At 39.6% G+C, this 21,169-nt stretch overlaps 1 protein-coding gene across 1 annotated transcript in view; it reads left to right on the top strand.

The window, feature by feature from the left end:
- The window catches only part of DCHS2 (dachsous cadherin-related 2), a 95,899-nt gene extending 76,631 nt beyond the window's left edge, over nucleotides 1-19,268 (top strand). Inside the window, exons 14-20 of the mRNA XM_065736033.1 lie at nucleotides 1,744-1,854; nucleotides 3,552-3,763; nucleotides 5,190-5,341; nucleotides 10,488-10,618; nucleotides 12,143-12,429; nucleotides 15,131-15,269; nucleotides 16,630-19,268. Coding sequence (XP_065592105.1) covers nucleotides 1,744-1,854; nucleotides 3,552-3,763; nucleotides 5,190-5,341; nucleotides 10,488-10,618; nucleotides 12,143-12,429; nucleotides 15,131-15,269; nucleotides 16,630-19,268 — 3,671 coding nt within the window. The remainder of the gene's footprint in view (nucleotides 1-1,743; nucleotides 1,855-3,551; nucleotides 3,764-5,189; nucleotides 5,342-10,487; nucleotides 10,619-12,142; nucleotides 12,430-15,130; nucleotides 15,270-16,629) is intronic.
- Nucleotides 19,269-21,169: the final 1,901 nt, after the last annotated feature.

The following is a 21,169-nucleotide window of genomic DNA, read 5'->3' on the forward strand; positions in this document are numbered from 1 at the left end:
CAAAAGCTGCTTCTTCAGTTTGAACAAGTCATTTATCCTCTATAGTTTAAATTTCCCTCTGTAAAATGAGAACAATATTCCTTCGTATCCTAAGGGTACTGTGAGACTAGTGAGTTATTAGATCTTGAACAATAGGCTATTTATTTGATTAGGAATCAGTAAAGAAAAAAAGTGTTAATAATTTAGGAAAAACAATCAATAAGCCAAATTTTCATCAGTGTGTTTTAAAATTAAAATAATGCTATGACTATTACTAATGTAAATTGTGGCCAAACCACCAGGCTAAAGCATCTGACTTATTCTCTCACTATCTGTCAAAAAACATAGAGGATTTTGGAAAAATCAGAAAGCTTCCAACAGGATAGATTTTAAAATTCTGTGAAAACAGTTATTCGTTTGTAGCTTCAATTACAAATGAAATAATAATAATAATAATAATGATATGTATATATGGTTTTTATTCCATTAATTTGACCATATAGTTTTAGGTGCCCTACAACTGACTTTTTTTTCCATAACTGTGTCACAGATGTGTCATAGCTATCAGCCCTGTTTTGTCTATTAATTAGTCATGTTTCTCGCTGCTGCCTACCTGTTGCTACAGCAAGCTTATATTTTTAAAATTAGTGGCTACCTGTACTAAAATAAAGCTTAAAAATAAAGAAAAAAAATTGAAGATAGAAACTAAGAACAATTTATTAAGATAAAGCCCTTCCTTGCAAAATTTTGCGTGAACAACATGTCTTTTGCTAAATATTAAAATAGCTAGTTTTCTATAATGCTGTTTGGAAGGTTGTATGGTAATATCATTCCATCACAGCTGGATGGAATAAATTAAAATTAGTGTAAACAAAATTATTAAATATCAGTTGCCATCTTGAATACAACAGTATCAAAAACACATTTATTAAAACTTGCTACTCTCTTTAGTATTTCAGATAGGATTTATATTTCACATCTTTTATATTCTGTATTAAATCATTACTTGTTTCATAGAATCAAGATTCTGCCTGATTCAACTGCCTTTGACACATGGCTGTGCGTGTAGTTTCAGCTTCTTCTCTCTGTTGGAAAACGGCTACATAAAATTTTTATGAATCCTTCATTCTAAGTATCTCTCAAAAATCCAGATAGAGCTCAGATAAATGGCAGGATAAGTAAAGTAACATCTTTGTAGTGATTTAGAGGTAACATCCATTCCTATCTGTGTTATTAAAAGGGACTCTTCCTTAGAAGAATCCCCCAAAAATTTAATTAAAGCAACCCAAGACAGCATAACCTGAATAAATGGAATACAGCCACTTTTCCAGATAACCTCAGAAAGTGAATTTCGTAGTCAGTGTCTGTTTTGGCCTTCCACTGAATCAGTGCAGCACCACTGAAGAGAAGATATATATATGTAATTTTCTTTTTTCCAATTATGGCTTCAGGTTAGATTTAATTTCAGCGGTATGTGGGAATTTGCTATCAACAAAAGTTGAAAACTCATTAGGGAGCTGATGAAGTTGCAATTAAATGACCAGTTTACTCTGCAGGGAAAGGTAGTGCCTTGCCTGTGATGTTTCATCATGGTGAAAGTTCACGGAGGACTTGGTTTTGTTTTCTGCTCTATTAAGTCATGAATAAGCAGCTAGGCAAATACACAAGTGTTCAGCTGTGTACGTGCTATTACTCAGAGTAATATAAAATTACAATATACCCTCTTTAAATGGACATTATGAAAATCTTGTGCTACTTCCATAGGTACATCACTTCTAACTGTAGAAGCTTATGAACACAAATTTTCAGGAGAAAGCATAAAATACAGCATTCTCAGTGAAGAGGAAAGCGTATTCTCCATACACCCCATTACAGGTAAACTAGTATTTTCTTTATTGTTGTTTCTGTCGAGTGACTGTAGCTTAAAGTGTGTGGCCTCATCTGAGGCCTGTTCAGAGAACATAGCATCTCCAGTCTTCTCTCAGCTCTTATCAAACATCAGCATTTTTCCTGAGAAGTAATGGGAATAGTTTGGACTCATAACAGATGTCTCCCTGAGTTCCCAATGCTTTTTCCTTCTGATTGTTCTGATGGCTCCAGGCATCAAGCAGTGAACTCTCTTGTAGATATATCATGTTTGCTACTGATGGGCAGTTCAAAATGATTTTGTTTTGTTTAAATGAGGGACTCTTATAGGCTTATGCTAGATTTTTCCAGTTCTTCTCATTTTACTGAAATAAAGCTAGACATATTTATCTTTAGGAGCATCAGACAAGTTCATCCCTGAAGGAGTTCATCTTCACTAGTATCAACTCCTCCAAAAACATCAAATGCAAAATTAAAAAAAAAAAAGTTAAAGGTCAAATGAAATGTTCCTATTTTGTGGTGTGGTGGTGGTTTGTTATCAAAAAGCCTTCAAAATAGTTGCACAATGTTTCTGAAAAGTCTCATAAGCACTTTCTTCACAAACAGTAGTGGAATTCCTACTGCACTGAATGTTGCAAGTCTTCCTCTGAGACTTCCTAGCCATTGTGGTTTAGTATTGAATTACTTAATGCAACTGAAACAAAACTTCCATCCTGCTTCTTAGAAAACATGAATTGAAGTGCTCCCTATCAGAACTTTTAAGAGCAGTTTTTACCTCACTAATAATTCTGACACCAGTGTCTCTATAATCCGTTGTTTCTACAGCAGAAGTATTCTGAGCTTTAGATTGATGCCCTCTGTTTCTCAGATGTTCTTAAAACCAGGCATCTGCTCTTGACTTCTCAAGCACTGTAGTTAATTAAAACTCACTTTGGAAAAAGTCTCTGGAATTGTTTGTTGCTACCAAACATCTTCTATGCTGTCTAGAAACTTTCTTCATCTTAGGGTGATATAGTTTGCTCTTGAAGTTATTATTACTTGAGGCACATAGAAGTGACCCAAGGACATAAACCTGCCATAGAAAAGGAATTAACTGTGCCTACTCAATCAGTCACTGCTTCGGTTCTTACGCTATTGTGAGTTTGTGATACAGATATTCACAGCATCATTACTGAAAAATTAATGCAAAAATTATTTTGAAATCTAATGAACCAACATACATAACAATGACCAAGGAAAGAACCAAGGAAATTTTGAGTGCAATGTGAAGATACATAGTTGTGCCTGTTGTCTCAGTGATTATTTTTGTTGCAGGGAACTCGCTGCATCTGAAGAAATTGCATTGTTTTGCCTATGTGTCAGTTAAATACAGATAAAGCTATGCTCCATTTGGATGTAGATTGAAAGGCTAGATGTAGGTATACAGAGATGAGAGCCAAGAGTATCTTGAGACACAGCTGGTTTGCTGTCACTTGTTGAGGAGCGCATATCATAAAGCCACTTTCTTTTCTAACCTTCTGCAAGTTGGTCTGCTTTGTTTTAGGAAATCACCAACATGGTAGTCCATCAGTAAAAACACAACTATCAGAGTACAGTAACTGTACTGTACTGTGGTGTCATGTAGTGGGAGGATGCAGTGGGAAGCTTGCTAAAATTCTGTGATGTGTCCAATGATATGTTTGTGGTTTTTTTTTTTAATTAAACAGGTACAATCACAGTAAAGGAGCCAGTGTTTCTTGACTATGAAATTAAGCATAAAATACATCTTTCAGTCTTGGCCGAAAATAGTTTGAATTCAGCTCTCTGTGCAGTTACAGTTTTGCTACAAGATGTGAATGACAATGTACCTAAATTTAAACAAAGCTCTTACAAAGCATCAGTATGGGAAGGCCAAACTCCTAAAACAGATGTCATACAGGTATGAGGAAACATATCTTCATAGTTTGAGTTCTTTTGTTTGAAAGTGGTTGGGTTGATCTGATCACAGATGCAGTCCTGCTCCATCTGTTTTGGATCATCATCTTTCAAAAACTGAGAGTGGGGTTCTTGCTACTACTCTGCATGTGTAAAATATCCAGAGATTTCGTGTAGACCACTCTTCAGATCTCTCTTTCAATTTTATCAAGCTGGAGGACAATTCTTTGTCGTCTTACTAGTTTGCAGCTGGACTTTAACTTCAAATTTCTTTAATATTCTGTTTATCTCTTCAAGTAGTTGAAAAGTATTATTCATCATTCTAGGATGGGTCCTGCATTAATACCCCTACTGTGAAGGGGCTGTAGCTATAGAGAGTACTTCCAATGCATCAGACCAGGAATGGAGTTAAACTCAAGTATTCTATTTAAAATGTGATCCTTAAAGAGCAGCTTGTCTCAATTTAAATGTGCAAACATTTCTTCCTCTGAATAGATCCATTCTCTGAAAGTGTTTCCAGCTGGCCACGTAAGAGCAAAAGAAGACATCAGTTGGACTAGAAGATTATGTAATTTCCTCAGTACATGTTCTTGCATTGCAAGTCAGGTCGCAGTAAGGGTCATGTTAGGTACTAAAGATGTTTCTGTTCTAGAGACTAAGTAAATGAAAACCTACAAATGCCTCACAGGCAAAGTGATTAGAAATTTATGGATTTTGTATTTAGAGAAATGTGTCCAGCAATGAGGAAAAATCAAAAGGCAGTCAACTTCAATGTGTAGTCAAAATGTAATGTCATTTTACAGTCTACTGTGTTTTCTTTATTCGGTGACTGGTTGTTTCTGCCATGGTTTGCATCCCATACTCACTATATTTCTTCTTCAGGAACCAGCAAAATACAAAGACAACTCATTGAAGAGACAGAGAAATCTTTAAACATGTTTCTGCTGCAGGATGTTTGGGGTTTTTTTTATGATGCTTTTATAGATTGCCTCTGCCCCTTTTACATTTTTTTATTCATGTTTTTATAAAGTACTTAAAAAACTATCACATGAAAACTCTGATAACCTTAATAATTGATTATACTTACCCTTTAGCTATATAGTGTTAATATTTTAAGAGGTAGTTCTGGACTGCGAGAAAGTGAATTGTAGTCACTAAACAGAGACAGGATTCTAACGGCAACCTTATAGAAATATAAGCAGTGTAAGAACGAATGCATTCACATCTAATGCTTTCTGTAGCTTGATTTCAGATTGTGCAGGGAAATTATTTGTGCACACCATTTCAATACAAGAGCAGATTTCATGGCCTCACGTGACACGTTGGAGGCCGGTATGAGGAAGGTGACCGGAAATATAGTAGTATAAAGTTTTCTTTGCAAAATCATGTTCTGCCATTTTGAATTATGCCTCAGATTTGCTCCCAAACAGATATCTGCAACTGACCCTGACACCGGGCTGAATGGAGAAACAGAATACTCAATTTTGTCTGGTAATGAAAACGCAGCATTTCTAATTGATTCGGCACGAGGGACTTTAGCAACTAACACTGTCCTAGATCATGAAGACATTTCATCTTATAGGTCTGTATGCAGAGTTCCTAAATATATATATATATATATATATTCTTATTGTTCATTTTAATGTAAGATTGCTTAGGATATGTATTCTACAGTTTTCTGTTGATATTTATTACAAACTGTTAGTACAAACTAGGCAGCACTGAAAACAGCCCTAAAGCTGCTCATTTCTACCATGAGTGGTTACTTGTTAGGGGAAGGAAAATAGTTTTGTTCTGTCAGTTGATAGAAGTGAATATGATTCACTAGAGGAATTATTATTCTAACATAAAATTATTTTATAAGCTGATTAATATTGAGGACAGGTCAGCTTATAGAAGTAGGTTTTTTTTTTTCTGTTTACCAAGAAATTGTCAGTAAATACAATCAAGTGAATGTGACAATTTATCAGGCATGCTATACTGAGTTTAGAAAAAAAGAAAATCACACCTTCCAGGGAAAGTAAGAAATTATGCCTTGAAGGGAAGGTGCTAGCATCTTGATTCATAAATATACCCTTTATATATACTTCAACCTCTATGAAAAGTAAATTGCTTCCTATGTGTTAATAGAAATCTCTTTTCTTTTCTTTTCTTTTCTTTTCTTTTCTTTTCTTTTCTTTTCTTTTCTTTTCTTTTCTTTTCTTTTCTTTTCTTTTCTTTTCTTTTCTTTTCTTTTCTTTTCTTTTCTTTTCTTTTCTTTTCTTTTTCTTCTTCCCTTCCCTTCCCTTCCCTTCCCTTCCCTTCCCTTCCCTTCCCTTCCCTTCCCTTCCCTTCCTTCCCTTCCCTTCCCTTCCCTTCCCTTCCCTTCCCTTCCCTTCCCTTCCCTTCCCTTCCCTTCCCTTCCCTTCCCTTCCCTTCCCTTCCCTTCCCTTCCCTTCCCTTCCCTTCCCTTCCCTTCCCTTCCCTTCCCTTCCCTTCCCTTCCCTTCCCTTCCCTTCCCTTCCCTTCCCTTCCCTTCCCTTCCCTTCCCTTCCCTTCCCTTCCCTTCCCTTCCCTTCCCTTCCCTTCCCTTCCCTTCCCTTCCCTTCCCTTCCCTTCCCTTCCCTTCCCTTCCCTTCCCTTCCCTTCCCTTCCCTTCCCTTCCTTCCCTTCCCTTCCTTCCCTTCCCTTCCTTCCCTTCCCTTCCCTTCCCTTCCCTTCCCTTCCCTTCCCTTCCCTCTCCTTCCTTCCCTCCTTCCCTCTCCTTCCTCTTTCCCTCTCCTCTTTCCCTCTCCTCTCCTCTTTCCCTCTCCTCTTTCCCTCCTCTCCTCTTCCTCTCCTCTTTCCCTCTCCTCTTCCCTCTCCTCTTTCCCTCTCCTCTTTCCCTCTCCTCTTTCCCTCTCCTCTTTCCCTCTCCTCTTTCCCTCTCCTCTTTCCCTCTCCTCTTTCCCTCTCCTCTTTCCCTCTCCTCTTTCCCTCTCCTCTTTCCCTCTCCTCTTTCCCTCTCCTCTTTCCCTCTCCTCTTTCCCTCTCCTCTTTCCCTCTCCTCTTTCCCTCTCCTCTTTCCCTCTCCTCTTTCCCTCTCCTCTTTCCCTCTCCTCTTTCCCTCTCCTCTTTCCCTCTCCTCTTTCCCTCTCCTCTTTCCCTCTCCTCTTTCCCTCTCCTCTTTCCCTCTCCTCTTTCCCTCTCCTCTTTCCCTCTCCTCTTTCCCTCTCCTCTTTCCCTCTCCTCTTTCCCTCTCCTCTTTCCCTCTCCTCTTTCCTCTCCTCTTTCCCTCTCCTCTTTCCCTCTCCTCTTTCCCTCTCCTCTTTCCCTCTCCTCTTTCCCTCTCCTCTTTCCCTCTCCTCTTTCCCTCTCCTCTTTCCCTCTCCTCTTTCCCTCTCCTCTTTCCCTCTCCTCTTTCCCTCTCCTCTTTCCCTCTCCTCTTTCCCTCTCCTCTTTCCCTCTCCTCTTTCCCTCTCCTCTTTCCCTCTCCTCTTTCCCTCTCCTCTTTCCCTCTCCTCTTTCCCTCTCCTCTTTCCCTCTCCTCTTTCCCTCTCCTCTTTCCCTCTCCTCTTTCCCTCTCCTCTTTCCCTCTCCTCTTTCCCTCTCCTCTTTCCCTCTCCTCTTTCCCTCTCCTCTTTCCCTCTCCTCTTTCCCTCTCCTCTTTCCCTCTCCTCTTTCCCTCTCCTCTTTCCCTCTCCTCTTTCCCTCTCCTCTTTCCCTCTCCTCTTTCCCTCTCCTCTTTCCCTCTCCTCTTTCCCTCTCCTCTTTCCCTCTCCTCTTTCCCTCTCCTCTTTCCCTTCCTCTCCTCTTTCCCTTTCCCTTCCCTTTCTCTTTCCTTTCTTCTTTTTTTTTCCATGTGGCAGTGGCATCTGTTTAAGCATTTGCAAATTTCCAATCCTCTGGGGCCCTCAAATTTCCCTCTCCTCTTTCCCTCTCCTCTTTCCCTCTCCTCTTTCCCTCTCCTCTTTCCCTCTCCTCTTTCCCTCTCCTCTTTCCCTCTCCTCTTTCCCTCTCCTCTTTCCCTCTCCTCTTTCCCTCTCCTCTTTCCCTCTCCTCTTTCCCTCTCCTCTTTCCCTCTCCTCTTTCCCTCTCCTCTTTCCCTCTCCTCTTTCCCTCTCCTCTTTCCCTCTCCTCTTTCCCTCTCCTCTTTCCCTCTCCTCTTTCCCTCTCCTCTTTCCCTCTCCTCTTTCCCTCTCCTCTTTCCCTCTCCTCTTTCCCTCTCCTCTTTCCCTCTCCTCTTTCCCTCTCCTCTTTCCCTCTCCTCTTTCCCTCTCCTCTTTCCCTCTCCTCTTTCCCTCTCCTCTTTCCCTCTCCTCTTTCCCTCTCCTCTTTCCCTCTCCTCTTTCCCTCTCCTCTTTCCCTCTCCTCTTTCCCTCTCCTCTTTCCCTCTCCTCTTTCCCTCTCCTCTTTCCCTCTCCTCTTTCCCTCTCCTCTTTCCCTCTCCTCTTTCCCTCTCCTCTTTCCCTCTCCTCTTTCCCTCTCCTCTTTCCCTCTCCTCTTTCCCTCTCCTCTTTCCCTCTCCTCTTTCCCTCTCCTCTTTCCCTCTCCTCTTTCCCTCTCCTCTTTCCCTCTCCTCTTTCCCTCTCCTCTTTCCCTCTCCTCTTTCCCTCTCCTCTTTCCCTCTCCTCTTTCCCTCTCCTCTTTCCCTCTCCTCTTTCCCTCTCCTCTTTCCCTTTCCCCTTTCTCTTTCCTTTTCTTTTTTTTTCCATGTGGCAGTGGCATCTGTTTAAGCATTTGCAAATTTCCAATCCTCTGGGGCCTCAAATTTTTAATCTTCCTATCAGAGATATTGTGAATCAGAATAACTTTTAGAAAACTACATGAAAAAAGTTGAGCAGAATATGATTTTTTGTTTAACTTGATAATAGCTTTCTAAAGGAAATGCTTTGGTTTAATTAAATATGCAGAACTTATATTTCAGTTTTTCACTGAATCAAAAACATCAGTTCTGATTTTTAGTCACTATTTAAATAGTGTAATACATTTCATTTGCATGTTGTACTTAAAAAAAAAAAAAAAAAAAGTGCCTGGAGTAAATCCTCCAAAAGAAGGACGTTCATGCTTAGTGAAGCACTGAACATGTAATCCCAACAATTCTGGTATCTATCTTTAATTGGAAACCTAATTTATTTCAATACTTAAGTGGGAATTTTGCATTTTTCATGGGCAGTTTGTTTGAGCAATATAATATTCATATTCCCTCTCTTTATTAATGCTTTTTCAATCTGTGTCACTAGTTGGAAAGTGAATAACAAAAGAAGCTTTTAAAACTGTTCGCTGTTTAATTTCAGAATACTGTAGGTTCTTTCCAATCTGCAAAGAGTTATTTATTTTATCTAAAATGAATGTTTTCATCCCCATTAGTTCTAAGTCCCTTATAAGAAGGTTTGTAATGAAAATGTTGATGGAACCTTAATTGTAATGCCTTGTCTGAAATGTTTTTATGAGAGTTTCTTCCTGAAACCCTAGAAAGTGATTATTTTTAGTAAAATATTTCCATATGTACCTTACCAATATTCATTCTAGAAAACATATACTTTTTGTATAGAATTATAAGTGATCACTGATAGAATACTAGTCTGCCATTCAAGCTATGTGTTCTCTGGGTGTAGGAAACCACAAAGACACCCAGGACAGAGACTGCATGGTTCAAGAATGGAAGCACAATCTACAACTTGAGTGACAGCCTTGTTGTTCCATACTGATGTCTGAATGTTTAGAATGTAGTATCTTCTTGACATTTGGAATAGCAGTTGGAACTAAGAGGAAGAAGTGAAGCATTGAGAAGATTTATTGAGAGACCCAGAAAGCATGATGCACGTGTGAACAGTTGGCTCCTACTCAAAATAGAGATGTCAAGCCCTGACATGTATATTTTTTCATGTGGCTCAATGTTTTCTGTTTTCAGTGAGTCGCCTTCTTAGAGCACCTGTTGAGTTAGATTTACTTTTTAATTCCCTTCATAATCTTGGGGAAGGATGGAGTCTTCTAAATTGTCTTTGCTTACAGTAACAATTTCATTTTTATTGCTCAGGCGCTGGTTCCCTCAGAGTAAACATCCTTTTATCTGTGTCTATCACTTCATCCCTTAATGTTTTCATTGCTACCTTGTTTGTGGAATTCAAAAGGTTGTTAACAATTTGCTACTGGTCCTTATGCAAGCGTGTAACAGAAGCCTAAGTCAAACTCTCTTTATCTGACAATGAGATTCATTCTTGTCCTTCTAAAACCAGAGGGTCTTTTGCAATGAGGAATGCTGTCAGTATTTTCTGTTTCTCTGCAGACATTCTGGCTGTATATTACTTTGGAAGTTTTAATACTGCTTGATTTTCATGTTTCTTTTGTCTCCTCATAATCAATGAAGAGAGTCAGATTTCTCCTAGGGGCAACTCAGTACTTATCTTCTCATTCCTGCTCTAAATTGCCTTCTTGGGAAATATCTTACCTAACAAAATCTTTTCAAGGTTTTTTTTTATTTTAACTACCTGCACATCATATGAATTCGGCTGAAATGAATAATCACAATGTCTTTATGATTTCAGTATATTTTTGTTATGTGGATTCTCCTGGATACTGTTCTTCTAATATACAAAAAATAAAATTTCAAACAGCCACTCGCACAGAAAGTAAGATGGAATTTAGGAGAAACAAGGAACAGAAACAGCTTATCATTTTACTTAATTTTTTTTTCCTATTTATATCAGTGGTGAATAGTTCTGTGTTTTCTGACAGATGGTGACAATTACTGCTTCCTTTAATTGTAGATTGGTTGTACAGGCTGCTGATAAAGGAAACCCCAGGCTTTCTGCCACAAGTATTGTGAGGATACAAGTGGTAGACATTAATGACAATGCTCCAATTGTCCAACCACCTGGTGAAGTGGAGGTCCCAGAAAGTAAGTGTTGTGGCACTGCTAGGTAATGTATAAGACATATTTGTCTTGTTTGTATCTGACATAATTGTCAGACTACCATGGTGTTTTCTGTGATCTGTATAACAAAAAGGTTATAGCCAAATGGATAATAGGTCATAGTAATATTGAAATATCTTAAGTGTATCCTGCTTTTGTGCTTTTTGTTTTGTTTTAAGGCATTATTCTTAATCTTTAAATACTGTGTTTAAGAAGAGTTTCAAATAAAACTATAGGCAATTCAGAAAGAGAAAAAACTACAGAAGTATATCTATAGTTTGTTTCTACAGTTTGTTTTGAACTCCAATGTTGTATTGATCAGATGTCTTCAATTTCTACTTTTCTGCAATAACGATACTTGGTGCTAAAACCATCACTGATAGAAATGAGGCATACTGAAGTTCATGGTGACAAAAGTAATTCTGTAAATTTGAATGAAATTTTAACATGTTCTGTGGCTTATTTTGGTTGATGGCATGAAGGAAAGGACTCAGACCTTGTTCTCATTGCAGCAACCAGTTGGTAATGCAGTGTGACATTAGCTCAGCACTTATGTATCTCGAGTCCTTTCAGCATTTTAAGTAACAGGCATTGTATATATGATGCATGGAGATAAGTAGCAACATGTTTGTAAAGACTTAGTCCAATCCTCCTATTAGGAAAAGGCATGAAGGCTTCTTTTCATTGATTACTTTCTTCTGAATTTAGCTTCCACTTGTAATGACAAGAATTGGTGTCATGGATGTATAGAAGCTGTAAAATACTTGTTTAAGTACATTTGTCCCAGGGCATGACACAACGTATTTAAAGCTTAATGCCCCAGGCAAGCAAATGAGAAATAGTTTGGACTATGTTGACTAAAGGCTTGATTAGATTGTCACTGATAGTTGGTTCAGTTTGCAATTCCTAATCTGTCAGTTTGACCCAGGACAAAAGGTGTCTGCACCCAGTGTCTAAGTCTCACAGGAGTGTACTTTGAGCTCTTAAGATTCAGTGGCTCTTGGCTCTGCCTGGATGTCTTTCTAGTGGCTTCTTCCTCCTGTGGAAATTATTTAGGGCTACAAGTGTTGATACTGCAAAGACCAGGGGACAGTGCCTCAGTTAAATATTCCTGTGGAATTTTATGACACCGTGCAATTATTTCATGTCAGCTAATCATATATCACATTCCCATTTATTGCTGTGTAGGAAAAACATGAAAGTTCCTCTTCCAAGTGAAGAAACAGTTTAAGGGTATGCTGGCTTAAGTTTAAGGAAGTTTAAGGAAGACCTAGTTTAAAATTGGAAAAGAGTAGATGTAATTGAACTACTACTACTTTTGTATCATTTCTGAATCTTGTTTTTATTCTAAAATATGAAGCCAAAAGGCATATCAATCAAAAAGACCAAACACACCCTAATGCAGAAACATTACCTCTATCTAAGATTTAATATTAAAAAAGTGGCAAGATCTTCAGAAATTGTAACATCATCCTTAGCTGTGACTTACTCTGAAAATTACTGTTTCAGCTGTCCTGCCTGGTTTTACAGTGATTCGAGTATCAGCAACTGATGTGGACTCTAGCTCAGCACTTCAGTTTGGCTTAACTGATGATAAAAGTTCTGGAATGAAATTTGCTATCAGTCGACACACTGGTGTAATCTCAGTGGTAGAACAACTAGATTATGAAGAAACTGCTGTGTATAAGCTGGGAATCATAGTTTCAGATTCTGTCCATCAAACAGAAGCAGAACTCACAATCCATGTCTTGGACGTCAATGATAACCCACCAGTGTTTACTCAGGATTTGTATCAGGTGAGGAAGCAGCAAACAGCAGTGTGATGTCTCGATGTGTGAGGGTAAGCAGTGGGAGTACACATTCATCTTTATGTTAAAATTGCATTTGATCACCACTGAGAAGGAATGTCTCTGCAAGCTCTTACTGGGCAGAAACAGAGCAGACTGTACACACTGCTCTTCTCAGAAATCCTCCCCCTTTCCTAAAGGAATTCTGTGAAAAAGACTGATGGTTCTGTTTAGTTTTTGTGTTTGTGTCCTGGCTTCAGAAGAACAGTGGTGGGAATGCTAGCTGTACTCCTTACACTGTGCATTTGTCACTCGAAGTTAATAATCCAAAATTGATCTGGGGAGCAGTGACTGTTGTTCAGGACTGGTTGTTTCTTCTGACAGAGTAGTAAAAAAAAAAAAAAGGTACATTTATTCTGTCCCTGTTATTATGTCATGTATTTCTTCCTTTTCAGTTACACAGCTCTACAGAGGTGTAGCAACTGTCCCTGCAATACATTAGGCACATACAGTTTGTAACGTAGCCTTGCCTTACAGCCATGGCACGCTTGTAGGCAGTGGGGGAGACCAGTTTTGACTTCCCTAGCAACTCCTACTACATGGAGGACACAGCTCATCATCTTTTGGACTTCTGGGCAGAGATCTGAATGCTAGTCTGTTTTAGAGGTCAAGGTGTCCAACAGCATTTTGAAGTGAAGCTGTTTTAGCAACTATGGGCCACTAAGATGATTAAAAGAATTTGAACATATGTCATAGAAGGCTCTGAAGAAAGATTAGACTGCTGAAAGGGTTTTGGCCTGACATCTTCATGTGAGATGAAGGCTGTGGGACTTGGGCTAAGACTTAGGTGCGTGTAGTGGCTTAGGTTAGGGTTATGGACAGGGGACAGATAGCCTGGAGCTGTAGGGGAAGTGAGGCTGCCAAAAGAGTTGTCTCATTAGGAACTGTTCATATGTGGCTAGGCTGTGGGGCTTGCCTAGGAGAGCCTAAAGCATGGATTGTTCAGTCTGGCAAGGAAAAGGCTCAGAGAGGACCTTGTCAGTGTATATAAATACCTGGTGGGTGGAGTAAAGAAGAGCAAGACTGTTCTCTGTGGTGTGCAGTGACAGGGCAAGAGGCAGTGGGCACAAACTGAAGTGCAGCATCTTCCACTGAAACTTCAGAAGGAACTTTGTCCTGACAGAGGGGTTGTGGAGCCTCCATCCCTGGAGGTATCTGCAGTCCAGACAATGTGCTCAAAGTTACCCTGCTCTAAGCAGGGCCTGGACAGCACGGCCTCCTGAATGTGCCTCCCAGCCTTAGCCATTCTGCAGGCCTGTGAACTCAGCTATTGGCTTGACTTGGTGCTTTGTGTCTGTTGGGGGTGCTCGGAGTCAAAAATATAAGGTATCACAGAAGACTTGGGTTGTCTAATGCTTCGTTTGTAAATCTCATGGAGCTCTAAGGGTTTAGCTTAAGCAGTTGTAGTGGAGAATTTCAACCTCTGAGCACGTGCAGAGAAAGTGGATTAGCCACCCACATAACTGGAATAGACTGTAGGCACCTGGGAAACTTTCGGGTGCCTGAGTTGTCAGGATTTGTGTAAATCATCCATTTAAACCTGTAAACCAAAATCCCAGAAAAAAAATGTAATACTCAAGTGATTTTTGGAACCTGGCATAAGTTTTCTTTAACCCTTGTGTGTGTCTGATTTTGAAGAATAATTTAGGGAGCTTCTTGCTTTGCAGGTGCCATGGACGGTTGTGTGGATCAAAGCAGATGCTACAGGCAGCATTCTGAGCTGTTGTACATCACAGTAGCTCTGTTGACTGTGCTAACATAAACAGCTGAACTCTCTCAATATTCCTGATGATTTGATACATTGCTTGAGCAGTAAGATGCACTGCTTCTTCTCAGTCAATTATAACTCCCTATTCACAGTCCTGTGATTTTTATCCTTTTATTGTCCTTTAAAGTGTTTTCATATTTATGCTGTATGTGGCTGTTATATGCACATATGATCTACTAGTTAAAATGATTTAGACTATCACTTGAAGTAGCTGCTTTTGTAGCTACTATTAATGTGAAACTGAATTTACAAGGTAAAAGGAAACTAGTCACAAAAATACTGTGTCTAGACTTCAGATAGTGGAAGCTTTTAAGAAGAGAACCGTCTGTCTTGGTTTCCCAGGTTATATGTAGAAAAGAAAGGAGAAATGTGAAAACTTATTCAGAGTAATTCTGGTAATTTTTCAGACTCTGGTGCTGAGATTTTCAAGCTTTAGGGGATGAAGGAGTTTTTTTTTATTTTTATTTTTTCTTAATTTTCTGCATTATGGGACTGCAAATTGTGTTGTATGTACAGAAATAAATATGTTCCTTAAAGAAAGAAAAGCCTAGTTGCAGTGCACTATGAAGTATTCCTCTTGTTAGTGTATTACTGAAGAGAGATTTGGGGATTCATTGAACTCATCATAATGAAGCCTGAACTAGATGTATTTTACTTCTGTTTAAATGCTTCTATAAAGCCTGGCTGTATTGTATGCATCATTTTCAGTATCACAGGTCTTTATTCTTTTGTTCATTAAGGAAACAGGTAGGTGAAACCTTTTCTAAAGATAAGAACTGCATTCTTTTTTCCCAGTCAGATCAAATGAAGGAAAACCACTTGTTTATGATCAAAATCTTTCATTAAGCTTTATCAAAACTTCAATTTTTCTTTATATAACAGGTGAGCTTGCCAGAGTTCATTTCAGTGGGTACCACTGTTCTGACTCTCTCTGCTGTAGACAGGGATTCAGAACATAATGGAATGATTTCCTACAAAATCCTCTCTTCCTCGAAGGGATTTTCCATTGATCACAAGAATGGTGAGTCTGTAAGCATGATTTATTATTTTGTTTTTTTCAGTGTAAACTGAAGAGTCATATTTCACTTCCTCTCTTGCTGCCAGTGATCAGTTCTGGAAATATTTGTTGACCAAAGTCCACTATATATCTGACATTATTGATGAAGAAATGATAGCATTAAAGACCAGTTCTCAATTTGCCCCTGAACCATGTGCTCAAACAGCTACTCACAACATCCAGTAGCACAGGTACTATTCCTCTGATGCAGCTTAGCAAGCAGAGTTGTACATTTCCCAGTGTTTCATGGCCTTCCAGCTCATGTATTAAGCTGCATTAAATTTAAGTTAATTCCTGCTGCTTTTCAAAATAAGTTGAACCTATCATAAAGGAGCTTCTCTACAGCTTGGACTGTATGCTTTTTGCAGTACTTGTTCTTCAGTCATCCAAAATAGAATTTAAATGTTTTCTAATTTATGAGCTCACTGTTCAAAGTGCCCCAAGTCTGTTAATAGTTAACGGATTTACTGATGTAATTTTTCTGACATAATGCTGTAATACCCTGGGAGGTAGAAAGATGGTGTATGTGCATCTCAGTACACATATGTATATATAATTTTTGCTAATGACAGCTCCAGCTTTTGTAGATACTGGAGAAATGATGTGTAACTATTCAGTAAACAAGTGCATTTCTTGAACTTATTTTTTGTTCCTTGTCATTCTTGAGGTGAATTTTTGAATGCATGTTTATTGAGTGATGGTAACTGTGTACACTGAATGTACAAATGAATTGCCCAAATCAAGTTGTCTATTTTTTGCTCAGTGTTAACCAAGATTTCTTTTATCCTTACCTAGTGGTTGTTTTTAACAGAGAATAGGAAATTTTATCTGTTACATAAAGTTGTCTCTGTGGTGCTTAAATAAAAAACAAAGAAGGTGACTTATGAACATGTTCAGATAAGCAAGTTAAATGAAACATGTTGACATAACTTATTGCCAAACCTATCTAAATTACAAATATGCCCAGAATGCTATTTCTAGATTGCAATTAATGCTGTTCAGCAATGGACTTGCACAGCAGAGTCACCCCTAAAGATCAAACTCGTGTCATTTTTTTGCCTCCTTTTTTCTGATGTTTGTATGTTCAACCTGCAATGAGGAAGAGATAAATTTTTGTTAGTCTGAGTGCAGTATGTGTATCTGATACTGCATCCTTGTGGGTAGGCCTTGTCTTACAGCATTAGCTGTAACTTCATAGAGTTACATTGGGGTGTGTAACGTACGAGTCATTTTCCAACAAGACTGATAAGATTCAGCTTTTGCAAACACATTTATATGTCTTGATGAGTGTTGTGAAGTTTTACAAATCGTATTTTATTTTCAGGTTCATTGTTCACTACTGAGCCAGTGGCACAGGTGGAAAACAATGCCATTATTCAGCTACTGGTGGCTGCCGTGGACAGTGGCAGCCCTGCTCTGAGCACAGTCACCTCTATAGAGATACAATTAGAGGATGTAAATAACCATGCCCCTCAGTTCACAAAGGCACTGTACAATCTCAGCGTGAGTGAGAGTGCCTCAGTAGGAGAAAGCATCCTTGCGTTTTCAGCAATAGACTATGACTGGACACGTGAAAACACATACATTGAGTACACTATTATTGATGGCAACGCTGAGAACTTATTCACCATAGAAACAAGTGTTTTGAAGTCAAAAACATCCTACGAGCGTGTTGGCAATCTTGTTCTGAGCAACGTTCTTGACAAGGAAACTACTGCTTACCATCGTTTGGTCCTCCTTGCCTCTGATCATGGAAAGCCCTCCTTGAACTCAACTGCTACCGTGCTAATAACTGTATTGGATGTCAATGATAATCCTCCAGTATTTAGCAGCTCAGAGTACCACATTCATGTCAAAGAAAGCCTCCCTGTCGGTAGCCATGTCACAGAAGTCTTAGCAAATGATGCTGATGCAGGCACTAATGCAGAGATCACTTACACTATAATTTCTGGAAATGACAAGCAGTATTTTCGGATAGATGGGAAAACTGCATCAGTGGATTTGATGAAAACCCTTGATTATGAGGATACCACAAAATTTACTTTGCTCATCCAAGCCACAGATGGAGGAACTGATGTAAAAAATGTGGCTTTTTCTGTTGTCCACGTTAGTGTCCTAGATGACAATGATTATGCTCCACTGTTTTTGTTTCCCAGCATGAACTGCATTGTCAGTGAAAACCTGCCCAGTTTTTCTTTCGTATGCACTGTCACTGCCCTGGATTTTGATAAAGGCTCCTATGGGCACCTCATCTACTCCATCCAGTCTTCGTGTTTGGCTCAGCGTGAAGCTCTTAGAGATCATGACATGTTTTTCATTGACCCTTTGACAGGAGATATTCATACAAAGCAAACATTTGACTATGAAAGTCAGAATAGGTACTGTCTCATAATCCAAGCAAAAGACAGAGGTGACTTACTGGCCACAGTTACAGTTCAGGTAGATATTGAGGGCAGAGATGAGTTTGACCCAGTTTTTTCACAAGATCAGTATTTCTTTAATCTCCCTAGGAAAAATGAAGCAGGCCAGTTGCTTGGCAAGGTGACAGCATCAGATAATGATGGTGGACTGGATGGAGTTGTTCGTTACTCCCTGCTAAAAACTTCTGCATTCTTTTCTGTAAATCAAAGCAGTGGGGATATTTATTTGACTCAAACTCTTCACCAAAATACAAATGACAGCAAAAGGAATGATGACACCTTGAAATTGTTGGTAAGGGCTCAGAGCCCAAAAATGGAGTCAAAGTTCACAGTATGTGCTGTTCTGGTGAATGTTTCTGATTCTCCTGAAAGTTATCCCATTGTGTCAGCCTACAGTCTGACCATTAGCCTTTCTGTCTCTCTCATGGTGTTCCTGCTGCTTGCCTTGCTTGTCAGTGTTATAGCACTTATTGTGAGACATAAGCAGAGAGATGTGATGAGCTCTTACACGCAAAAAGAAGCATTATCCTCCTCAGCTGCTGATGTGAATTTGGCCAGAGAAGATATGGATCCTAAGGACTGCCTGAAAATCGAAAGTACTGAGAGCAGTATGCTTCCCATGGGTGCCATAACAGATTGGCTGAGTTTGGCAGGAATCAGTGAGAGGAAGGATGATGATGTGACCTGCAGGCATTCAGACGTCACTGACCACAGTTCTGCTGAAGGAGAAACTGCAGAGGATGATGAAATCAAAAGGATCAATGAACATCCTTGCAGGAAGAGCACTGACTCCACACTGAGTGAGCGAGGCTCCCAGGTGCCAGATTCGGGGATCCCAAGGGAGTCTGACCAGCTCTCCTCCCTGTCTGGGGAATCTGACATCGTGGCTATCATGGAAAGCATGGAGAGAGTGCAGGCTGTTCAAGGAAAAGGTGGAGAACCCTGTGATGCACCTTATCCAAGGAGCAAAATGTTGTCTCAGACACTTAAAAAAGCTGAAATAAGAAAGGAGGACATAATGACAGACCTCACAAGAGACCGTGCTTTGGTACCAGGTATGCAGAACTCTGGATGTGATTCGCTCACAACTCTTCACACCTCTGATGAGGATCTTAGAGGTAGTTACAGCTGGGATTATGTGTTCAGTTGGGAACCCAGATTTCAGCCTCTTTCCTCAGTCTTCAGTGACATTGCAAAACTGAAAGATGAAAGTGTATATGATTGTAGCCTTCCTAAGGAGAAGCCTTTTGTTTTCCCTCCTCCCTTGATAACGTCAGTAGCTCAGCCTGGCATAAGGACAGTGCCACCACGAATGCCAAGTGTAATATCAGGGCAAGCATTTCAAAAATGCCCTCATTCTCCCCTTATCCAGAATCCCAGATACCCTCCACCAACAATGACCCACAGTTTTTCTCCTTCTCTCTCTTTGCTTACTGTGCAGACACCTACTGCTTCTCCTTTAATGTCTGATGGGAGCAGAATAGGAACGTGTCTCATTTGTCCAAGCCAGGAACTTGCAGCAGAGGAAGAAATTCAAATCTAGACTATTAACTTATGGTACTTTGTGGAAAAATATACATCTTGAAATGTATTTTGCTTTTTTTTTTTTTTTTAAACAAGCAATGCATGCCTGTCAAAAATGGTTCATCACTATCTTTTCTGTTCTCATGACCTGAAATGGTTAATATATAACATAGCCACAAACCTTGTAACAATCCATCACATTCTTTGCAGAATATGCTGCCAGTCCATGCAGCGTCTCCTTTTGCAGCTCCCAACAAGCGTGGTTTCCCACGTAAATCACGCAGCTAGCTGCCTGAAAGCCAACTTGATGATCTAATGTTTTTAACAAAATATGTTAATAACAAATAATGGTAGTAACAGTTCTCTGTGGAAAATTTTTCTATAGTTCAATTATGAGAGGGGAGAAGCATACAATCATAGAATATCCTGAGTCGGAAGGGGCCAACAAGGATCAAATCCAAGCCTTGGCTCCACACAGACCACCCAAAATCAGACCATATGACTGAGAACAGTGTCCAAATGCTTCTTGAATTCCAACAAGCTTGGGGCTGTGTCTGCTGCCATAGGGAGCCTGTTCCATGCCTACCACCCTGTGCTGATGAACCTTTTCCTAACCCCCACCTGACCTTCCCTGACATAGCTCCATAATTTACCAGCACTGAAGTAAGATTGACAGGTCTGTAATTTACTGGGATTTTCTTTCTTGCCCTTCTTGAAGATAGGAGCAATGTTAGCCAGCTTTTAGTCAGCTGGGACCTGTCCCCATTCCCAAGACCACTGAAAATAATTGAGAGGTCACATGATGATATTGTCCAACTCTGGTAGTACCTTGGGATGAATCCCATTGGGCCCAAGGACTTATATGCATCCAGGTGGAGCAGCAAATCACACACAAGTTTGCAGTTGGCAGGGATTTTATTGTTCCTGCAGTCACTCTAACTCAGGGCACCTGGGGTGCCAGAGCCTGTCACTAATGTTGGAGATAGAGGCAAAGAATGCATTAAATGTTTCTGATTTGCCTATGTCTTTGTTTTTAATATGACCGTTTTTGTCAAGTAACAGACCAGTGTTCTCTGTGATCTTCCTTCTCTTGTTAACATATTAAAAAAAACCACCAACAAACAAAAAAAAAACAATTGTCCCCTACATTTCCCTACAAAGTTGAATGGCTTCACTGTAGACCCCCCATGTTGCCTGACCTTGCTTCCAGCGGCCATACACTGTTCACTTAAGCTCTAGAATAAGATCACTGCTCAGCCAAGCTGGCCTTCTGCCCCACCTGCTTGAGTTCTGACATTTTGGAATTGCCTGTTTCTGTGCAAAAAAAACCAGAAAGAGGTGGTACTTAAAAAGTGACCAGGCACTAAAGGGTACATGAGTGACGTGGAAGTATGGTATTTTGGGCTAGCAAGTCATGATAATCTGCATAATAATGGCTCACTCATAGAAACCCATGGAAAAAAAGAATAATGGTAAGATGAAAGCAACATTCTTCTTTATTGTTAGAGTTGAAATAAATATCTGTTGTCTTTGTGTCCTACTTCAGAAGATGGCCTGTTCTGCAGGCAATTGTGGGATAGGACAGTGTCACGATTGAGAAGGGCTTCTATGCTTTCATGCTGTCCTTTGGTGCTGTGACAGGCACATCTTTGCAAGACAAGGTATCTGTCCTTGTTTGTTGTATGTATCATATAAACTGCATTTTGTGTATGTATATCCAGATAAGTACACATGCCTATATTGCTGTGTATGCTTGTATATTGTATCAGATCAATAAAATAGAAACTACATTCAGAGTAACTCTGGCTTCTCTTCAGTGTATGTTTAAAAGTCTTTGCTTCTTTGCATCCTGCATATTAAAACTGGGCTGTAGGGAAGAGTAATTGGTGCCTGGGAATCTGCCAAAATTTGGGTATATAC

Source organism: Cyrtonyx montezumae, unplaced genomic scaffold (assembly GCF_038088225.1).
Source record: "Cyrtonyx montezumae isolate F1298 unplaced genomic scaffold, pur_monq_1.0 scaffold_2, whole genome shotgun sequence".
NCBI classification, from domain to species: domain Eukaryota; kingdom Metazoa; phylum Chordata; class Aves; order Galliformes; family Odontophoridae; genus Cyrtonyx; species Cyrtonyx montezumae.